This window comes from Amphiura filiformis, chromosome 10 (assembly GCF_039555335.1).
Source record: "Amphiura filiformis chromosome 10, Afil_fr2py, whole genome shotgun sequence".
In the NCBI taxonomy this organism is placed as follows: domain Eukaryota; kingdom Metazoa; phylum Echinodermata; class Ophiuroidea; order Amphilepidida; family Amphiuridae; genus Amphiura; species Amphiura filiformis.
The window spans coordinates 52,778,731-52,802,731 of NC_092637.1; the positions used below are offsets into that span (position 1 = coordinate 52,778,731).

General features: G+C 36.6%; 1 protein-coding gene across 4 annotated transcripts in view; it reads left to right on the forward strand.

Annotated features, from left to right (window-relative positions):
* The window catches only part of LOC140163019 (neuronal acetylcholine receptor subunit alpha-10-like), a 321,325-nt gene that overhangs the window by 226,162 nt on the left and 71,162 nt on the right, over positions 1-24,001 (forward strand). For all 4 annotated transcript variants that reach the window (XM_072186359.1, XM_072186357.1, XM_072186356.1 and 1 more), the window contains 3 exons: positions 10,993-11,037; positions 20,566-20,675; positions 22,967-23,166. In XM_072186359.1, the coding sequence (XP_072042460.1) occupies positions 10,993-11,037; positions 20,566-20,675; positions 22,967-23,166 (355 nt within the window). The remainder of the gene's footprint in view (positions 1-10,992; positions 11,038-20,565; positions 20,676-22,966; positions 23,167-24,001) is intronic.

Below are 24,001 nucleotides of genomic sequence, written 5' to 3' on the forward strand. Positions count from 1 at the left end.
TGTACGGTATAAGCCCAAGCATAAGACCGCGGGTCCAGGCTAGTCTTTGCGCCGGGAACATTGCGAGAATGAGACGGCAACCTTGTTAGTACGGTAAACCGTGAGGACCACAGCTTAAGTACATCTACCTCCAACAGCCTATACAATTAAGTCGCTGGTTGAAAGGGACGAGGTTGTCAAGCGTTAAGCCTACAAGGCCACTAAGACTAGGTTGAATTTGCGTTGAAGAAATCCGGCTAGAGTTAAGACCCGGGCTTCGAGAGCGGGCTAGGCTTAGTAGCCTCAAGGCCACCTTAAGACCACAGCTTAATAAGACTCCTGTTGGGAAACTCGCCCTAAGAAACTATACGTAACTTTAGTGTATACATGTTGAGGGGCCAAGTGGACTTACGGTCTTCTTGCGATCATGTCTTCAATTAGGCAATAATATATCAGAACGAACGTTTTGGGCGTTTTTCCATTCCCGAGAAAAATCCCGAGGAATGACACCCGTATATCAAGCCTTTTGAAAGAACCCATACCAATACCGAAATAGAAGCAATTAATTGTGAAAAGTGGTTTAATAAATAATAGATTGCAAACATCTACATCACCTTGACGTTATACCATATTACTTTATATCATCGTACCGTTACCTAAATAATTAAGTGCATTTATAGTCTATCATCTAAAATTTATAAACGATAATTTTCGTTTGATTCCATGGCTATTTTCAGATAATCCAATGAAATTACTTTTAAATCTTTTCATGAAAAGTAAATAACATTCAGTAAAACGGAATCTTAACGCTTTGGGTGAAAGCCACATTTCTTTCATGTATTTTGACCTATTTCTTATCAATATTGCCTGATTATGATGCAAATTAAGAAACAAATACGATTTAACACTGTGATACTTTAAAATGACGCTAGTTTAAGTTTCTAGTCGGAGAGCCGTCTTTCGATTTCTACTGAAGTACAAAGCTTATCGTATTTAAAGACGAAAGGAGTTTTTTGTTGAATAATACAATTTTTCGCAGCTATTGTAATGAATTAATCTGGGAATAGGTCTCGTTGTTATTCAGTAGCCTTACACTAAGATAAAATCAGAGTATAATTAAAACCATCACTTTGCCGCCAGCTTCGTTGTACAACAACAATTATGAGTGGGTTTAAGGTCGCAGACGGTCATAAGGTTTTAGGTAGAATACTAAGATAGCTAGGATTTATAGCGATTGATCATCAATGACCAATGGTATAGAACGGCAAAGTACATAATTTAGTGTTTTTGGTCCGTCACTGGCAAGAGCACTATGAATTCGATCTACCTTTTCCAGCTGAACACAACACCGAGAAACAACATCAGAGTTTACTGTACAAAAACAAGATTCTATCAAAAAAAGTAAGATTTAACATTGGTGTAAAATGTTGAAAGTACGTTTTAACATTACATGAAAATACTATGGTAATTTTCTGGCTGTATACGCGTAAATGAGCATTGTGTATTATTATGGAATCAAATTTATTTCAAACTTGCCCTACAACTTACGTGGATCGTTGGTTTGTTCATATCTCTGGTGTGTTGGTCTTGTTCGACGTAAGTTTTACCACAGCACAATGCCTCACAAGGATACCAAGACATAACAAATAAGACATGTAAACTACTCTCAAGATAGGTACACGTCTTGTGAACATATGACAGTAGTGGGGCCTCAAACAGAATGTGTCAAATTGACCATTGTTTTGTGCTCAGAAAAATACTAGTCAATAAACCTCAATAACGGTGGAGGAACACCATACCTAGCCACAAACAACAGACTGGCAACTCCTCCTCATGCCACTCACCAGCCTGGTCACACGTTGCTGAGGGATGGCATTCCACTCTACTCCCATATTATGTAGGTAGTGGTTAATTATCCTGGCTCTGTGGTGCAGGCGTTGTCATCTTGGAGCATTGCATTAGGTCCCAGATTGCGAAGATTCGGGATTGCAGCTGATGCATATAATAATGGTCAATTTGGCACATTCTGTTGAGACTCCACTATATTCACAAGACGTGTACTCATCCGTGAAAAGGGTGATTGTTTCAAATGTGGTGTCATTGTAGCTGTCCACTTATAGGCAACACGATATGAACATGTCACGAAAAATCTGATATATAGATGCTTGAACAAACTTTGCAAGCTTTTGTTGAGGAGTTTATAACCAATACCCATTAGTTTGTATTTCGGAGTTTTGTGAGATGCTCTTACATATATGTTTTACCAGGGATGTCAACTGCCACGCATTGAAGGTAACAGTAACGCATCGGGCAGTTTCTAACGCCAAGATAATACATGTCACGCCAAGGTAGTAAATTAATGTCACGCCAAGGTAGTAAATTAATGTCACGCCAAGGTATTAAATGTCACACCAATGTTGTAAAATCCCGCATAATCTCACGCATCGTCAAAATAGATAATTGTCACAATCACCCCAACTACTTTTCAGATTATCGAGTGCCCTTGCACAAATAATCATGGGTCAAAATTAAAAATTTTAGTCGGCAAACAATAATTCCGTCCCGTCCCGGTACGCCACTTGTTCGACAGTGTCTCACGCCATGCAATTCCAAAAGGTTGACAGCCCTGGCTTTAATCCTCTAAAAAACAAGACTTTTAGCATGTTTCTGCAGGGGTTAACATTTTACAATGGCCTGGTATATCAAATACCTAGCATAACCTTCTTTATGACAGACACATGTTGTTGGATCCATGCAGCAGGCAAACGTGTGATGCTTGCATACAACTTGCTGCAGAAATATTTTAATGAAGCTAATGATTTGGGGTGAAACGTGGATGATTATTTTAAACAGCTTACAATGTTCGTGTTCATTTCTGCGAATTATACTACATTGTATTCTGAAGTTAAAAAGATCCGTAAATAACGACCATGGCGACGACATATAGTCGGGAAATGACATAGTGGACATTGCTCCTGTGGCCGGCTAAGCTGTAAAAGACATTATGGTCAGTTAATTGGGTTAAATTCACAACATATTTCACTAATTCTTTTGTTTCGTTATCCATTAAATTTCTTTTATCCTAATTTGTGACCCGGCAGCACAAATGAGCCGTAAATTCCCTAAATTGTATTCTGAGTTACGGTGTAAAATGTGTACGAAGGTCGTATTCATCGGTAACTTAAGCTGGCCCGACATCTGTCTCATTTTTATAGTCAAAAACTAATCAATAATCCTATTGTTGAAGTGGATAATAAGCTTCTACCTTAGATGGCTATAGAACTTTTAATAGCTCTGGTCTTTGTTTGCTTTTGCTAAATCCTGTTCAAGTGGTGGGTTACCAGGCATTGTATTTTGTACAGGTATGCATAACCAACAATTAACAATGAGATAACTTTCTTAAACCTCATTGACTTGGGGATGATTTGAAATGACCGCCAATTATGACTGTTTGATATTTATTGCCAGCAATGTGGAAAAAGAGACACATGTAAAAACGTAAAAAGCTATAATTTTGTTGAAGGAGCAAAGTTTAACAAACCATAACCCCGCTTCTGGATATCGTTTGAAGTCAAATGATATACCATTTTAAAGTTTATGATGTATATTTTTTAAACACGAAATAAAACAAAATTGACCGGGGGAGGAATTTACGGCTCATTCGCCGTGAACGGTCACATTTGGATGGACTGTACGTTCTATTTGGTATTATGAGAAGTGACATTGTCTAGATCCATTGTCTTGATAATGTGAACACTATCCACATTATCTGATCTAGGATCTAGATAATGTGGACAGTTCAACAAACTTTGAGCTGTGCTTGCATCTATACATTGACCACACTATCTTGGCTAGTTGGATATAGTTTCAACAAAAACTTGATGCCTCATCAATTTATCCAGGATTTATATTGTAATTATCTGGCTGAAAAAAAAAAAAACTCAGAGGGTTATAAATTAATATTATTAGCAATGCTAATTTCGAACTTACTATGCAAATTTTGGGTCTCATAACTGCTATAGTATATTTAAGTAAATATCTTTAGAATGGCAAAGACATTACAAATCTATCATTAAGGTAAAATTTTGGGCACAAAATGCTCAGTTTTGGAAAACAATTTTAAAAAAAAGTTTGTTTTTTACCCAAATGTTTTCGGGCAACATAACAAAACAATTATCTGGGCGTGGGACAGCGTACATTTGAATTTAGATGACGTCATGCATCAAATCAAACTGAATTTTGGGGTTTGCTTGACTCATCCTCTGTTAACTCCACGTCATATATAACGATTCTTGATACCTAATCGCGTTACAATTGGTTTGGTTTAAGTAAACTCAGTAAACAAGATTTGTTGCAACTGATCCAGAATATGCACGTACTTGTATCATTGCGTACGCTTCAGCAAACACTATTGTCTTTGTTAACACTTGATGAGGAGTGACTGCAGTTACTGGCAAACAACGATAGAAGGATTTACAGCGCGAATTTGGTTTTGGCTCTATCCAGTTTACGTTTGAGCAAGAAACGCAAAGGATCTCTACTTTTTCTTGATACACTGATTGTGAAGAAAGAAAACGGTACAATCAAACTTATGGTCTACCATAACCAACGCACGCCGACCTCAACTGCTAGTACCATCACCCACTGCATCAAAAACTTGGTGTAATACGACTACAGGAAAGACAAGCCGCAAAGCACCCTCAAAAACAACTGCTTCATCCAAAAACCTCACAACACTACTCAGGCAGTGAACAAGATCCCCTGCATGAAAGGCGACTTATCTTTCATCGGAGAAACAAGAAGAAATTTTGGTACGCGCTTGGAAGAAGACAAACTTGAAGTGGAAAAATCTGCAGCACAATGGTCACTGGAGCAGGTAGAAAAGAGTCTTTAACAACCACGCACAAGTCGGAAAGAATCACGTCATTGGATGGGGGAGGCTGAGGTTATTGTCTCGGAGCAAGGTATATATAAACACTGGATAAAGGAGGCTGATGAAATAAGAAAGAGGGGCGTGCAATTATGAACAGCGATTAAGGACAGTATCGATTATCTCACATTTTCGATGAGTTTCTGCAACAGGGATCAAGAATATCCCCAGAAGGAAAACCAACTGGCAACTCTAACATTCGAGCAGGAAATACCTTTAGCTTCAACTGCCATTAGTTGCAGCACTCCTCATCAAGTGCTGACAAAGGCAACAGTGTTTGCTGAAACGTACAAAGAAAGTGCATTTTCTGGATCATAATAAATTGGCATTGCAAGTTATGCAAGCCTGCGCGACCAGTACGCTCATTTTCAACTGTTTATGAATGTGGTCATCGAGGAAGAGTCTTTAGAATTTGGTAGACGTTATTAAAAAAATATTAATATTAATATTCAACATTATGTTGGAATGTTTGCATTAATTTTTCAAAAATATTTTCTAAATGATATTTTAAAGTTTTATGCCCTTTTGACGTTTAAACGTTTTATGTAAACTTTGTGTGTTTACTGGAGAGCGAGACTGAGAGAGAATGGAGCGTGAGAGACAAAAATGGAAGGATAACCCAAATGTATTGATAATATAATGCTATTAAATAGAGTAGACATGGTATATATAGGTGAATAAGGTGACCCACTTTCTCAAGTAATTTTTCAGTCTGTCAATCCCTCTGCATATTACGGCTCAGTGGGGAATCGACAGCGGATTTCCAGTATATAGCCATCACCAATATACGGAAGATGTCTCATCCTATGGAATATCCCTCACTTGAAATCAAAATGGTATGGCCATAGTGACATAGTGGTTAGTTTTTATTATTTTACCTGGCGCAGACTTTACCTTCTTGCTCGGAAAATAAGGTGTCTTTATACGTCATTATGTAGAATGTCCCAAATGATGACTAAACACTCCAAGTTGAACCCAATATAATGGTCACGCAGGGCATGAAAGCAATGAGCAACATTAAGGGTGACGGGCTGTAACTACCTTGAAATGTATAATGTAACAGAATGGCGCTATCACCGCACTAATGTGCTTAATAAATGTTATTAAGGGATCTGGAATGAGCGTTTTGAGCGTTTCGACAGTATTTTTTGTGGGACATGAGAGCACATCAGACATATCGAATTGCATTCTGAATACGAAAAATGTCTTTCTGATATCAAATAATTTTCATTTTTGACATTCACGATATAATACAGATTTGATGACAAATTATTAAAATTTGATATTTTTCACATTTTCGATATATAACAGTCCTCGCAGTAAATTTGATAAATCTAATGATATATTTCTTAAGTGTATGTAGCTGGGAGGAAAAGCCGACGATCAATTGAAAATTTTGACCTTTCATATTGAAGATATGGATTTTTTTTCCCAAAAGACCTAGTTTTGTTTGGTGTTTTGGGGGGAAAAAATCCATATCTTCAATACGAAAGGTCAAAATTTTCAATTGATCGTCGGCTATTCATCCCACCTACATACACTTTAAGAAAGTTTACTTCGAGTACTGTTAAATATCAAAAATATCAATTTTTTATCATTTGCCATAAAATGTGTATTAAATTGCGAATTTCAAAAAATCTAAATTATTTGATATCAGAAGGATTCAGAATGCAATTCGATATGTCTGATGTGCTCTAATGTCCAACAATAAATACTGTCCAAACGTTCATACCCCATCCCTTAAACATATTAACACTGTAGGGAAGAGTTAACTTGCTCAAAAGGGCGTTGGCTCTTTAAAGTTGATCCTTGTTATGCAAATGAGACAGTTTACGCTCCGTAGCTTTTGCTCTGAGATTTCGGACCTTGCTCTTTGTTTAAGTTAAAACCTTTCCCTATTTTACGTGCTCTAGACTATTTCTACACAGATGAATGAAAAGTGTCTACTCTATGCAAATGACCACTGACGTCAAGTATTAACGTCGAGCCGATCAGTGTTTTACAATAGGGGTTCACGCCACGCGAATAAAGCGGTAGATAAAAATATTGATTTGTATGTCTCATTTTCAAGAAGATGTGTGTATAATTGTATATTGAAAAACAATTCATGTTTCAACAACAGTCCTGATAAAAAATGTTCACTAATTCAAAGAAATCTTTTTAATAACTCACAAAATATCAGAAAGACATCAATTCCACACATTTCCAGTTATTTTACACTGTTTTACGAACGTAGCCAGATCCAGTTAAGCCAAGTGTAGCGCAACCTCAGGAAACTTTAAACAAGGTCACAACTAGCCCAATGGTTTTCACTTCGTGCCATCGAATTTTTCCATAGCGATAGTAAAAAGTAATTTTTCCAAATTTCTTGTATACAAATCCAAAATTATTCGGTTTTATCATAGTCGGTAGGCATTATCAGAATGATGGTTGTTGAGTCTTACTTCCGGTTGGACGTATCCAGGAAGATCAAACAAGCGCTCGGGTGCTGTGGCTACCCTGGATGGGCTGTGGCTACCCTGGATGGGCTTTCCAACAAGTTACAGGCAAAATGTGCATAAACAGAGCAAGCCTAACACCAAGAAAGACAGCAAGAATCAGACTACTTGTTGTGATCCCGTACGCAGAGGGACTCGCAGAGAAAGCCAACAAGATCTTCACGAAAACACAGGACAGCTATGAAACCGAGCACCACTCTCCGTAAAATACTTGTCCACCCAAACATTTTATATTTATTATTAATTTATTATAAAAGTAAACCCAGTGTAAAATGGTTTTTTGCCAAAAGAAAAAAGTTGACCCACTCTGCACCACTGAGGGTATGTATAAGATTCCATGCGCTAACTGCAAACACTCCCCCGTTAGTGTTAAATTTGAAACTAGACTTAGTGAACACCAAAAAGATACTACCACAGTACCAGGGTGTCAAAAAAACAAAGCAAACCACACTCGTCAAACCCGCAAGTAACCGGAGAGTGAGCAGTCTATGTCCACAATTGCGGACCATGCGGTCCAACAAAACCATGTCATCAATTGGGACAATGCTAAAATTTGGAAGAGGACACAAGGACCCAATGTCATGAACAGAGACAAGAGGCCCACCTCCTGATTTACGTGTATGATCAGGAGGGTGAAAGTGCATAGGAACAATGCCGGAAACTACGTCACGCTATTGTTCGACCTAGGCTACATCATTTTTAACGCATGCGTGTTCGTTAATACAGCTTTAGTCTCCTCCACCTTCGCAACACGGTACGTGGAATGTCTGGAATCACACTGACGGCGGAGGAGAATACTAGCTGGTCAGACAGTTTAATTTTATCAAGCATATAATACCTGAACAATCACCGTCATTTGATCGATTTACTACAGAATATAATTGATTATTCAAAATATAATTTTAATATTGTAAACCTGTTTACACAAGTTGTATATTTGTGTACTAAAGTATAAGGACACGTGAATAAAATCACGTCGAAGACAAAATGGCCGCTAATCCGCCTATTGTCTAGACCTAGGATACATATTTCAACAGAGGGCAGCAGTCTAGGATGCCTATCCCTTTGTCTATTATTCCTGGTATGATCCTCTCCTGGCTGTGAATACAGCCATTACAGTCAGGATACGACCAACGGAAGTAAGGATCAATAACCATCAATCTGATGATGCTTTTTTTCGGACTAGCGCCGTGCTTTTCATTTTCGGACTGACGCACCTCTAAGTATAGGGAATTTGTATTGTCGGACTAGCGGCGTGTCGGACTAGCGGCGTGTCGGACTAGCGGCGTGTCGGACTAGCGGCGTGTCGGACTAGCGGCGTGTCGGACTAGCGGCGTGTCGGACTAGCGGCGTGTCGGACTAACGCCCTGTACCCTGAACACCCCTACTGACCATGATAAAAGTTTGGTTTTGTTCAAAAGAAATATTTGATAATGATTCACGAATGATCCCATAAGGTTTACATTGGGATTTGTTGTTGTCTCTAATATTACATGATTTACCACATCTGACTATCACAAGAACCACTGACCAAACAGATGGCCTGCTCATTGCATTGTAATTTTTATCCTTTTAATAAATATCAACATGAAACTTTTTTTCGGAAATTAATACAAGTTTGCATCTATCGACCACACTCGATAGTTTTCATCCAAGTCCATCTCGTTGCAATGTGTGCTTACGGAGAAGGGCTCCTTAAATTTCATTGTTTTGAAACAGCATGGAAATGCTGTCGAACATGGCACGTGGCTCTAGGTCCAGTCATTGAAACGTTTCACCAAAGACAAATGATTTAAGATCAAACAGGGTGAACATGAGAATGCTTACTATATGTCCTTGTCTCAATGCACGCTAAATGCTATACATATAAATGTGTATTAAAGGAGGATTTCGTGATCCTAGCATCCTCTTTTATGACATTTTTCAGTAGATATCCACGAAAAAAGCTTATTTCCAAAATTTCAGTTGATTCCGATTTTGCGTTTGCGAGTTATGCATGATTATGTGTATTACACTGCTCCATAGACAATGTGTTGTAATTTCAAATTTGGCGATATTTTTGCTAAACGAATTAATCTGCAAGAAATATTTGGTACATAAACATTATGTAGGCAGAGGTATCCAGTGGTGTAAAAATCTCAACTTTTTTTGGGAAAAGTGGGGGGATGAGGCTGTGGATCACGAAATGCCCCTTTAACTAAATAAATAAATAAGCTTATGTTTTCGTATGTCTTCAATAAACAATGTCAGTTTTGACATATGAATATCGCGTTGTTTCCTACTTGATTTGACCGTGATACGTTTGATTGTGTAGTGTTTTATTTCATTTCACATCGTGAACATCGAGCAAATGCAATATACATCAAATTACATCAATATTACATTAAAAATATACAAAATCATGTAACGTTTAAAAGCACACCGCGGTATGTATTAATAATGAAATCAAAAGGAGCAACGAAATATTTCCATATTACCATAGCCACACCTGCAAAATCGTCAGTATAATCGCTGTATATTCATACCAAGCCATCAAAGGATATTAGACCGCTCGTCTTATGCAACAAGTTTGGAACAGTGGAACGACTTTAGGGGTTCATTCAAATATTTGCATAAACAACGTTTAGTCATAAAAATAACATAATATGAATGAACACCGTTCATACTTACCAGAACATTTTCTGATTCTTAATCCTATTTCATCAAAATATATAATAACAAAAAACGTGATTTTCCTTCATTTTCTGTACCCAGATCGCACATCCGGGCCACCGGGCAGACATAAACGCAAAAATCACGCAATTGTCTTGCTAATATGCGATAATTGCATGAAAACACGGTTATTATGCTAATGTTATAAATTTTCGTTAAGAGAGCACTAAACAAGGCACCATTTTCAAAATGAGGGTGAATGCATTCATTAATGCATGGGATTGACAATAGGTATTATTAACAATGTGCAATGAGACTTTCAGTTTAAGTCCAATTTCGTCAACATTTTGTAAAGTAACTTATAACATTTGGTGCTGGAAGGGCACTAAATTAAAACCAATTAAAAAATAAAGCAAAAAACAAAACAAAAACCGGAAACGGAAATACAAGACAAAAATACACAACCCATAACAAGCAATCGACAAAATCAAAATAAGGTAACTCATACATTACTTATTTATATATGACTACACCTATCTAAAAAATTTAAGTAGCGGAACTCTTAATATAACAAGAATTATTGAAAACATCCATCGCCAGTACGACATTTCAAAAGATGAATAGTTGAGATAATTTAGATGGCAGTTTCGACATCAAGAGTTAAATCCATTCCACAATCGGCTGCTTGCTGATTAATCTTTTATTTTCAAGTTGCATCATAACATTCAGTAACATTGTCGAAGACAATGATAAATCTATTGACATTTCACGGCACGTTTTAGGTGATACAAATGTTTGATTTTGTCGATTGATTGTTGTGGGTTGATACATTTGGCATACTAACAATTCTGTTCAAGTAATGTCAAAAAGAAATATCTAGATGCGCCTTATAAAATAATAACATCTGTTATTTCTTTTTTATTTTATTTTAAGGACGAGAGAATGCAAACATTGAAAGTAAATGCCTGGATTACTATGGTAAGTTTTATTGCTGCCTTTTGCTGATCCTCCTTGTTTATACTTTAATGAATTCTACCCCAAATTTTACAATTATTCCCATCTTTTGAGTTCGTTCGTTCTTTTCACTAATATTACCACTATCAAACTGAAACTGATTTTACCAAATTTCGGTTGATATAAACATTATAGTGTCAACATCGCTCATGAAAAGAGGGCATAAGTACACGGCAGCTATTGTATGTCTGAACCTTTTAGAATAATCTAATGAAGTAAACTGAATGATGTAGATGGTGGTGAATGTTAACGCACCTGCCTGCAGCTATTATGCTGCACCCTAGACGGGTTTCTAAAAGAAGTATCTTCTTGCATTCTCACATAAAGAATATAAAAACGTCCTCGTGTGAGTTCAATAAAAGCAGAGTTATAGCTGCCCTGTGTTTAAAAATATATTATTCTGAGAGGGACAATGTCTCACTATTAAAGTATTCTACTAAATATTATATTATGCACGTAAAATATTAACATCAGAAAATCTTCATTGGCTTAAATAAAAATGACCTTTTCCCGGTTGTTATATTTTAAATTCGGACAAGACATGTCCAATTTGAAAGCAAAGAGTGCGTCCACACGATATTGAAGCGCGCTGTTAACTACATACTGTGATGTGCCCTGTATAATTATATTTCATGAAATAGGGGAAGTTACCTTTATAATCATGCAATAGTTTGTTTATTAAGACTTTTCTGGAAAACCCCTATGATGGAAATAACAACATCATTTATGAAGACTAGCTATTTATGTCAATTGGAAAATCCCCTGAGATTGTAAAGTGAAATGACATAAGTGGGAAAAACCCACAGAAAGTGATGTAATGTTAAAGGTGAATATCTATTATTGGAACATTTAGGAAAATTGGATGTAGCTATAGCTCTCAAAAAGAGAATATTTAATGTTAACCAGTTATTCTGGATACAAAGTGTGGCCATGGAGAATTCCTACAGTGCTACAAGTTCAGCCTTGGCTGAAATTATGGTTATTATTTCGGAGCTACAAAAATGGACCGAAGTAAGACATAGGGTCTACTGCGGATTGTGTCGGACTTTATGGAAATGGTTACAATTATTATCATCTGGATACAGATCTGACAGGCTTCAATAGCCTTTATCATTGATACAGTTTATAGTGTTGATCTGGGCTAGCTAGCTAATATGCTTACAGACCAATTCCTTCAAAGAAAGGAAATTACCAACCAGAAATATATTTTGTAGTTAATGTACTACTGCCTGCCAGTGTTGTCGGAGAATGTCTACAATACGTCAAAGAGCGTACTTCTTCCAAGAAAGGAATATTCTTCTGTCGACTTGCTGAAGTCTGGTTTATGCATAGATTATCTAAATGTGATGATCTATGATTTTTTGATTCAACGCATCTGTCAATATAAGTGTGGACAACTGCATCGCAGTCCTGCTTCCTGAAGATAAACCCGGGAAATAGCACCATTTTTGGAGAAAGCAGCGCAAGGAGTTAAGTTTGGAGAAAGCAGTGCAAGGAGTTAAGTTTGGAGAACGGCTCAAGGAGATAAAGAGTTTGGAGAGAGCAACGCCATTTTTGTGTGAGGATTATATTCGCAAGGATATTTATCAATGCAAGTGTACAAAGGACTTCGCTGATTTTCGCAGGGCAAGAGAATATTAAAGGATATATATCAGCCGTCCAGAACATTGCAAGAACTCTTTATGATCACCAAGAAGAAGAATGCTGGCTAAGTACTAAATAGTTAAAGAGTGATTATATTTGATTATTGTGTATGTGCATTTGTTGTCATACCGTATTATATTGTACCAATCATAACTTGCTTTCAATTAAAGACTTTAGATTTTGTTAGCTTAATTAAACAGTGTATTTGTGTTGTGCATTCGAGTTCGGGTAAAAGGTGATTTTGGCCTTGAGTCAAGTACGACTGGTAACAATACAACTTAGGGGAATCATGCTACGCAATGTGATTACTGGGCAGCCGGTCGCTAAAGGTCGGAGCTTCTGCCAAGTACGATCACGCATTTAGATGCTTGGCATGTACGTACACTTTTGTCCGAGAATTAAAAATAGTAACAGTAAGATAATCGATGTCGTAGCTAATGTGGTGCTGTTAGTCACACATGGTTGTCACCAATAAATATTTTCGTGAGCCAAAAACAACAGAATCTGTTGTTGTTCTATGATAATCAATAAGAGTAAACGCTGTCATCAAATCCTGGAAGTCTTGTCAGGAAAGTGTTCAATCATTTAATTGACATGGAATTTTCGGCGACGTAATGAATTTTAAAACAAGATCAAACAAAACTCACGAGGATACCAACTTCGTCCGAATCTTTAAGGGAGGTAAATAATGATTTACTGAGTGGGCATTTTCCCCGGGGGCATTTGTTACCCTCAAATCAGGAAAATTATTTACTGGGTCGGCAGCTGTATTTCATAGCATCTAGGTGTTTGTATTTTCCAAAATGTAGGCCTGGTTTGTGATTCCGGCTTTGATGTCAAAGGTTTATTTTAACCCAAAATCATTTGCGTATAACATTCAAAATTTCGAACTTATGGGCTCATTGAATTCTTTCAGGTTATGTGTGGAATTGTCAAGAAATGTGGCTTCCTGGTGTGATTTCCCGAACCAAAGTAACTTTGGTTTAATGCTATCACATTCTTTACATGTATCGGAAATTGTTAAAAGGCATGCTAAATGTTACCCTATTTTGTTATCTGATTTTATGTTCAGTATTTAAATTGTGACGTGTCATGTCAAAAGGAGACACTTTTGGGCAGGATCGTAAATGGAGAAATAGCCAAAAATCTGCCCGGGTGACTTTTTCACAATTTTGGATGTTATTGATGTTTAAAATATTGTCCGAGAGTTTCAGACCGGAATATAACTGGCATCTTGTATTTTTTGAGACATTTTTCAAGGTAATTCCTACTCTCAACATTGTCATTTGTCAATAATATTTTTAAAGGCCGATATCTCAATTTTAATCTCCAATTTTATAATACCAAAACTTTTGAACTCAATATCTTCGCTTAGGAATGTCCGATTTCGGTGTTGTGGAACAAAATATCTCTATATTTAAGATATGTAAAAACCTCAAAATTGATAACCTGCCCAAAAGTGTCTCCTTTTGACATGACACGTCACAAATATGACAATGGACGATTCATATACCATTAAGTTAGCATAATTTAATTTTCATTAATTATTATTATTTGAAATCCTGTTTGGAGGCGTATCGTTAAAATTGTGTATAAATATAGGTTCGTAATAAATAAGCAAAGTAACACAAGGACTGTGCTTGGTTAATCAAGTTACTATATTATTACTCCTTTCCAGCTTACCAGTTTCTTAAAAGACTTATATTCATCATTATATTTCTTACGATGCAAAATGTCAGTAACGTAATATGGCTGCTGTTGTATCATTAGAAATCGGCGCTGCGGGACAAAGTAACCAGGTGCATTATTAAGCCATAAATATTAATTATGCAACAGTGTGGAGCTACAGTATACAAAGGTCATTTGAATTGTTTAACTGACTTCAACCTGCTCTGATCTGACAACGGACACGCATATTAAATACTGTTCCGTTATTCTGAAAAGCATTTTCCTTCTTGCGTCCGTATGTGCGTTTCAGACTATAATGAGATACAGGTATTAATATCCGGATTATATATATGGGTATGTCCATAAATAAGGGGTGCAAAAGTGTGACAATTTTCACAATGGCATAAAACTAATTTGAAGGGTGTTTTTAGATAAAGCATTGTCTAAAATATGCAAAAAAATAAATGGTTTTAAATTTGCTGCGCATACATAGAAAGCTCACAGCTCCCAATTCAGACCCAACATGAAAAATGACCAACATAACTGGAACACCAAAGTAATATTTTTCCTTCATTTTCAGAAATAAAAGAGATCTTGAAATGACTTAAAATTCATATTTGAATGTGATTTTGTAAACTTTAAAATGAGAAAATGAAAGAAGTTGGAAAGAGTTCTTCATAATTTTAAAATTTGCATTTTTATTTTTTCAACACTACAAAAAAGTACCAAAATTCAACTTTACTTCAATTTTTAGCATATTTGGTACAATATTGACTGTTTTTCAATTTCAAATGATTAATTTTTCAACTGTCCATGTGTGATACCTTTAGATATAAACTGAGCTCAAAAAGAAACTTATAATTTTTCACAAGGTCATATCTTGAAATCCTGTCCATCAAATTGAACCAAAATTACACACAGGTTTACTTCAATACTCTACTCTTAACACATGTCAGTAACCAAGCAGTTATCCAACTGACACAACAGCAAATTGCACTGACATGGAACAGCTTCCTGGACCACATTCACAGCCCAGCCCTGTTTCATGAAAAAAGTGTATGAAAAGCAGAAAGCAGCACCGTTTTATCATCTGTGCAAGGATCTTGTGTGCATTCTCACAGATTTTTTGTGCTGGGTGCCAAATTTTTGGCTGTGAAAGTGGAGGAACTTCCAGGAAGCTGTCCCATGACAGTGCATTTTGCTGTTGTGTCAGTTGGACAACTGCTTGGTTACTGACATGTGTTTTGAGTAGAGTATTAAAGTAATCCTGTGTGTAATTTTGATTCATTTTGATTGACACTATTTTAAGATATGACCTTGTGATTCACAAGTTGTGAAAAATTATAAGTTTCTTTTTGAGCTCAGTTTATATCAGACTTACATTGTGGTATTTAACTTTGGTGTCCCTTTAGTGTCCCAGTTACACGCGACATGCCAAAATTTTACTTTTAACTTTAAAATACTGAATTGGCCAGGAAATATTAAAACATAACATTAAACACTGTTTGCAGTGTTAAATCAATAACAGAAGTCCCAGTTTCAATAAAGTTATGTTGTTTATACACTGAAAATGACCAACATAACTATGTCAGCATGGCGGGACACCAACATTTCAAATGTCCATCAGCAAAAGTTTCTGAATTCAGAAGACATGATATCATGAGACTTCATTCATTAAAAAATGAGCAACCTTAGACAAATTAGGAGCAATCAAAATTGACCAACATAACTCTCCAAGCGGGACACCAAAATTATGGTAAAAACTGATTTTACCTTAAAACCATTATTAAAGTTTGTTGATAAATTCCAAATTGGTACTTTTGGATAGAGTTTAACCTAATCCATTTATCCAAGATGCTTTTTTAATGTAAGAATGACAATGTTTTAAGAAAATGGTGCAAGAAATATTAAAAAAACTAACATAACTACGGGACACAAATAGTTACACGCGATACAATGATTTTCTATGTGCCAGTGTAAGAAATTATGTGTAATGTTAATACTGATATTTTGCCAATGTTGAATCTTGTTGATATACTTACCATGATAGAAAAGCCAAGGAACCTAGTACATGGCAAATAATTAAACCTGATCAATCACATTTACATGTTGAAATGTCACAGCTGGTACTAAAAAATCATGCAGGACACGAAGGCAAAATATATCCGTAACTCAAAAATTAAACTTCTGGAAATTTAACTGATATGTCATATTACTCATATAGTAGCCATATTGGTATGGTAAAATAAAACACTAGATATGCTGGAATAGTTCTGTTGCATTAATCAGAAATTTGGCATCATATGGGCAAAGTCAGCATGGTCAGTGAAAACCCCATTGGCCCCCTTTATGGACACACCCACATATATATTAGCCGCCATTATCATACTGTTGTAGTGGATGAAGCTTTTCTCCAGGTATATAACTCGCGCCACAATATTTACACATTACCCATGGGAGAGCGAGTTGGCGCAGCGGTAGTTCCCTCGCCTTGTACCACTGAGGTCCTGGGTTCAAGGCCCGGTCGTGCCCAAGGACTGCAAAGTATGTGCATTTGGTTTATCCCGATTCCATGCTCGCTCTCGCAGGTTTTCCCCGGGATCTCCGGTTTCCCCCTGCTTTCAAAAATCGGTGATTAGTTGTTTGGTTAACAAAAACTTCCTTCACCAATGGAATTTGGGGAGCTGCACAGATAATTGGTGGATGTTACAATCTAAGTGCGGATAGGTCTGCGCCAGGTTCGGCTGCAACTGGCCTAGATGATGCGATCTGATTGTGATGATTCACCATGGCAGCGAAATTACAGCGCTTTGAATCCTTCAAGATCTAGCTGGAAAAAGGCGAAAATCCGAAATTTATTTATTTTATTATTATTACCCGTGAGGGGTCATTGCAAATGTACGGTACTAATGTTAGTTGGTATATAATTGTACGGTAACTGTGTCTCTGTATAGCAACAAAAGTGTCTGTATATATACAATAATTATCAGTCCAAGAGATTGCCAAATATGGATCAGGAGTATTACATAATAATACCCTGCTATGACAATAGCTGCACTAGGTTAATCGTATAATCTCCTTATGTGGTTAGCATGGCTGGGCCAGGAAATCCACAAGGTCAGCCAATGTATGTACATGTATTCGGTACATGTGCCATATCTTTACAATGGGTGATAAATTTCTGGTTTGTTTTATTTCAAAACGCAACAGTCGATATTCTAAAGCTTGGTCCAAATCCAAGAGAAGAACCAACTCTAGTAATTTATGTGGTTTCAAATTATATCGGCCGTTGCCTTTTTGATAGAAATGGTGTTTGTTGATGTGCACAGTTTCCCATTAGATCATAACAAGCTGTTGTACATCCAAGGTCAAAGGTCTTTTAATCCATATTTGGCGTTGTTCTGGGACTGATTATCGTATACGGTACAAAACTCGGTATATTCACTATATAAAACACTGAATGGAACAATCAAATGGCTCACAGCAAATAAAATCAATAACAATTGAAGGAAACCATCAATTATAATCAGTTGAAATCCATGCGCTAGACATTTGAAGTCCAATGTCAAATATGTTACCAACAGAGTATTCAGGACGATTATGCCATATTCGGGCAGTATAGTGGATGAAGCTTTACTACAGTGGTAGGTTCTGGCATCTGGGATGGTGTGTATGGACCTGAATTTACTGTATTGTAAAACGGCATCAATCCAATGGAAGAACAGCAAATGTTGGACACTGCTTGGTATGCCTCTATGGTTCCGACTTGGAATGGAAAACTCAGTAACTTCATCGATATCAATGATCGCTGTTGATGATGGGTGGAGACTGGTTTCTCTGATCATTCAGTTCAGAAACGCGTTTGTTGTTGATCACTTATAAAACTACTTTTGATGTCTATTCGCAACACGTATGTAACTCTGTGGTTGTTTATTTTACTACAAGCACTGCCTCCATGACCTTCCAGATGAACCTATGGGCCATACATGGATACTTAAAAAAAACCTTAACAGCTGTCTCTTGGTGTCCATAGCAGTCAAGTTAGCGCAATGATAAGGCGTACGACTCATTTTCAGCCAGTGACTGTAGACCATTGATTTTATGCTAATACTGTTACGTAATCAAGTGTGCGATATAATATTTACATGTCTAGGGTTCACATTAGAGAATGAATTTGGAGAAAACTTCTGATAATTACAAACACTCGCTGAGCAGCAAGACCTTCCCTCTAAGCTTTTAATCCGATAAGCTGATTATCTACTTGTTTTCATGAATTGGAAGACATTCTTTGATGTATTACTGAGCTCAATCATCTGAAATTACTGGAACGTGAGCCACCCAGGCGGGTGGCTCAGCATAGTATTTTATTAAGAGAAGGTTTTCTCCAAATTCGTTTCCTAATGATAACCAGAACTCACTATGACCAGCTCTCACAAAATGAGCAAAAAGTTGGCTCCTTGCTTTGGTCTTCAAAAATCAAAATTCCCTCCACGATGTCTTTTGTTTTCTATTGAATGCAGGGCCCGCGGAATGTTTGTGAATGTGGGGTAGCGAAAATTGTCGCTCAAGCACCAACGTCCTCACGTAATTGATTTTTCAAACGGGATGCGTGCAATTTGGTGCGCACTTTTGTTGATACATACAGGTTGAGTCAAAAAGAAGTAAACTCGTGTTTGAGGGGCTGTAACTATAGATCTGTAAGGAATCTGCTATAAATGAAAATATCATTGAAAAGAGCAAACTCTACACGTCTACATAAAAAATAATTGTTGCAATTGTTCACAACAAACTAAAGTTATACTCATTAATACAACCACCCATTTTTGTAGCTGCACATGGCTGATTGATTTTCATCCATTTCAATTTCGACGATTTATTGTTGAAATGACAACTTCAGCTTTTAATTAATATTCAACAAACAATGCATGTAAAGTCAGGATGAAGTCCATGACGGTATTGTAGTTTGTAGGGATACCAATTCATGTCTTTACGAACGATCCGACAGAAGTTTTATTGGGGAATGTTGGGTAAAGGATTGCGTCTTGAGCTGATCTTTGGGTCTTGCTGTAACGCATGTCTAACTCTAGTGATGTTCACCTGTGATCTAGCAGTTCGTGGTCTGCCTGAAGCTTCCGGCTTTCTGTTCCTTAGTATCCCATGCACATTGAGCTTGTTCACATTCTTATATACTGCTCCCTTACATGGAATCTGATTAGCTGTGGGAGATTGGAGACGAAAAAGACACTGAACTTCAGTGGGACTCTTAGTTTCATGATACTTCGTCGACAGAAACGTTCGCTCTCGTGTGGTAAATTGTGGTGCCATGTTGTCATCTGGCCCGTTTCATTATAATGTAGTGCAATGAGGTCAAATTCATATTAAAAAGAACCCTCATGATCGAAACCACACCTGCCACGTAACTTTATTTGCATTTGAATAGCCTATCGCGCCTTACCAATCAATATAATAGGTACTCGGACAATGAAACCGTGTGCAGCTACAAAAATGGGTGGTTGTATTCAAATGAGTATAACATGATTTTGGTGTGAGCAATTGCAATAATTATTTTTTTAATAAGACGTTTAGAATTTGCTCTTTCCAAAGATAGTTTCATTGTTAGCAGATGCCTTACAGATTTCTAGTTACAGCCCCTCAAACATGAGTTTACTTTTTTTTTGACTCAGCCTGTATACATTCTTCTCTTTGATTAATGGACTGTATCTTCTATAGCGCCCTGGCGACTTTATGCTCATTTTGTGGGAGCAGGTGATTGTGAGTTGAGGCTTTCTGGCTCTCAACCCTCGATGTGTTGTTTGAAAGACAAAGTGTTAATGTGATCATAGAGAAATGCCATGTTTTATTTTTTGTTAATTTTTATTATTATTATTATTATTATTATTATTATTATTATTATTATTATTATTGTTGTTACTACTACTACTATTACTACCACCACCACCACCACCACCACCACCACCACCACCACCACCACCACCACCACCACCACCACCACCACCACCACTACCACTACCACTACCACTACCACTGCTACTACTACTACTACTACTACTACTACTACTACTACTACTACTACTACTACTACTACTATATGATGTAAATTGTTTTAATCGCCTTATTATGTTTAGCTTTATACCTTTGGTATTTCTTCCTATTTCATAGATTTGGACTGATGAATATTTAATGTGGGACCCCAAGGAATACGGCGGGATTGACGTGTTCACATTGCCATCTGGTAATGTATGGATGCCTGATATAACATTGTACAACAAGTAAGTTGAAAATTCTCATCATTAAAGATGCACGCAGGATCTCGTCTGGCTAAACGTAACAAAGGCAAGTCTATAGATGAGTTGACATGTGTTTATATTTGATACGCCCTCTGTTGGTATGAGACCAAAACTGCCAGGCAAAAAACACTACAGTTTACATGGAACTTTGGTTTCAAAGCAAATACTACTAAAAATGATATAAAACTTGTTTACATATGCATCAAACTATGTACACAATATTACACAACACTTCAAAGGTTTTTAAAAGTTGAGTTTTGAAGAGATTTATGTGGTCTGTCATAGACACTCCTGTGTTATTTTGCCTGGCTAGAAACAGCAGAGGGCGGTCTGAATGTAAACATGTGATATCATAGGTCAACTCATCTATACAAGTACACTTTTTGGAAAGGAACTGTGAAAATGATTCGACTGTATCTTTTAAAGATGGAAAAAAGTATTTCTTTTTTAACGCTCCCCCAAGCGCGATTTGATTGAGGCTGCTCCTAATGAAACGTTAACTGACGTCTCTGCCACATCAGGGTGAAAATTGTTATGTCTACGTTTACATAAATTACATTATTATTGATTTAGCTACAAACGTCTATTTTCTACTTTCTCATATTTTAAATTTTGTTTTATAGTCAAAACTACACCAAAAATAAATACAAAAATGAATAATGCAAATATTTTTTAAAGTGACAAAGTGTGAGCGGGAATAGTTATGATGGGCCAAAACAACGTTTTTAACATTTTGAAAAGTTGGTTATTGTTTTCAAATTTCAGTTCAACATTTCCTTTCCAAAAATGCTTACCTTTATATTCATGTCTTTGTTACTTTCTTAAACAGATTTATAATTCTAGCCATCTTTAACCAAATTTGTCTGTATTTTCGATACATTTTAAGGTAGAACTGCCAAACCCGTGGAACGCAAACAACACTTTATCTAAACAGCGCGTGATTGGTCAAGAGACGGTATAACAACGTTCATACCCAGTTGCTTTTTAGCGTGACAATTTCGGTATCGAAAACATAGGAAAATGATATTTTCAAAATGTTACATGTTATATTTTTCCAAAAATTTAAAGCAATAATGTGTGATTTGCATAAAGAATAGATTCCTATTTAAATGTTTGTTTTCACTGATCACATTATCCCCTTTTAATTTCGAGCCAAACAAATGAGGTATAACGAAGAAAATTACAATTTCATTCCAGCGCCTACAATGCGTGTACTACGCTCGCCGATCGTAACATGTAATACTGCACGGAGCTTCGCGCTCGTCGTGTGTCAATCGATGAACTCTGAATAAAACCGGGTCGACCCGGTTTTAATATAAAAAGTTAAATTTTACTGTTATTAAAGCACTTCATGCTTAGTCTTTTACGTGGTATTTTAGTACACCACTGGGCATTATAATTATGCAAAAAGTAGAAATCCGAGTAAAATTGAGGGCATCACTGTGATGCAAATCACACATTATGGCTTTAAGCTGGCTTTCAGCACCAGAAATTCAACTAACCTTGAATTTTCAATGTGTAACACACATCTTCATCAGAAGAAGTCCTGTGATGTTGTGTTGGACTTGCCCGTTTGTTGACCATAGGTGACTTATTGGCAAATAGGGGCGTTGTAAAAGGATGGCAAATCCAGTCCCTGAACGCAATACGACGCGAATATCGTGGGAAAATTGTACGCGCGTATTGCTCAGCAAAGAATGTGCACGCTTTATGCGTTCCATACGCAATATTCAGAGTACGTTATTTAAAATAAATAGTACTTTGGGGAGTACTTTCAGGTGACACGTTCTGAATAATCACAGTGCGCGATTCTCAATAATGGACAGTGAGGGTAATTGAATAAAATGTTACTAGTTACAACAAAACGTCTTTCTATTAACAATTATAATTTCTTCAAGAAGTTATTAAAATCGGGGTTTTGCATTTGTAGCTGTTCCTCTTTGATCCTAATTTTCACACGTTAGATGTGTGCCAATAATGACCCTGATTGCGCTAGAAATAGAAAGGTAGTGACACTGAGTATGCATATTTTGAACAATTGACATCCAAGCTAAAATAATACATAAGAAACTAGTAAGAAATGATTACTTTTTTTCGATTTGTAGTATGAGCTAATAACGAAAACAGAATGTACTTGCAATGAAGAAGTAAGATTGAGTTTGGCTCTGACATAAACTTTCTGTATCTAAGAATACAAATTACGTTTACAATGTAACGTCTGTACATTGATAATTCTCTAACATTTATTGCACCGTTTCTCTTTGATATTACAGCGCAGATAAATATAAGAACTGGCTATTAGAGCACATTGTTAAGATCGATTACAATGGGACGGTAATGTGGGCTGCCCCAGAGATCTTCACCAGCTACTGTAAAATAAACGTCATGACATTTCCTTTCGACGAACAAATGTGTAAGATGAAGTTTGGTCCATGGCAACATGACGGCAGCCAAGTCAAGTTAATGGGATTAGGTATACTTATGTTATTTTCCATTATCTAATCACTATGAAATCGTGTATAACTTTTCTTAAGGCGCGTCGGAAGGGAACACGACCAAGCGGTGTTTGCACTCAAATATTGAGACAAATAAAGCTGACACACAAACAAAAATGGTTTGGGTTTTATAACCCCAAGGCTTGATATAAGAAGTGTTATTTCTGCTCCACTGCCAGATTTTTCCCGAGACGTGAAAAACGCCCAGAACTGATAATATTAATGACCTTAACTAAAACCCGCAATACATATGGAAATATAATTGCGACTTTTGGCTTCCTTGACACATTTCCTATGAAATCAAAGTATTATTATTGTTATCCGTTTAAAACTGGAAAAATATGTCTCCTGCTATCCGACTCGCCTTAAACAATCTATAATGCCCTTCCGATCTGGTTTATGACCCCTTTTGTAATCATGCACGGATTCCCTGATACCGCAATTATAATAGTTTAGCAGATGTGTTGCATAGATGTTAAACAACAATAATGGAACGTCTATGTTTTTAGAGTGTTCGTATTATTAAATATAAATGTTTCAAACGCCTAAATAAAACAACACAAATTCAAATATTTTTCTTGATTTATGTAGAATCATTGTCATCTTTTAGATTCAGTCAGTTATAGTACGACAGCCAATTAGGAGAGGAATGATAATCTTTTTAAAGGAATGTATATTTTGTAATGAAAAAAACACGATCACAATGTCCTTATGTTTTTGAAACGGGGAAACATCTATCATTTGTGCTTCGTTGGCAATGGCCGTATAATAAACGCCTACCAAAAGTAATTACCCCAGCTTTATTACGAGATA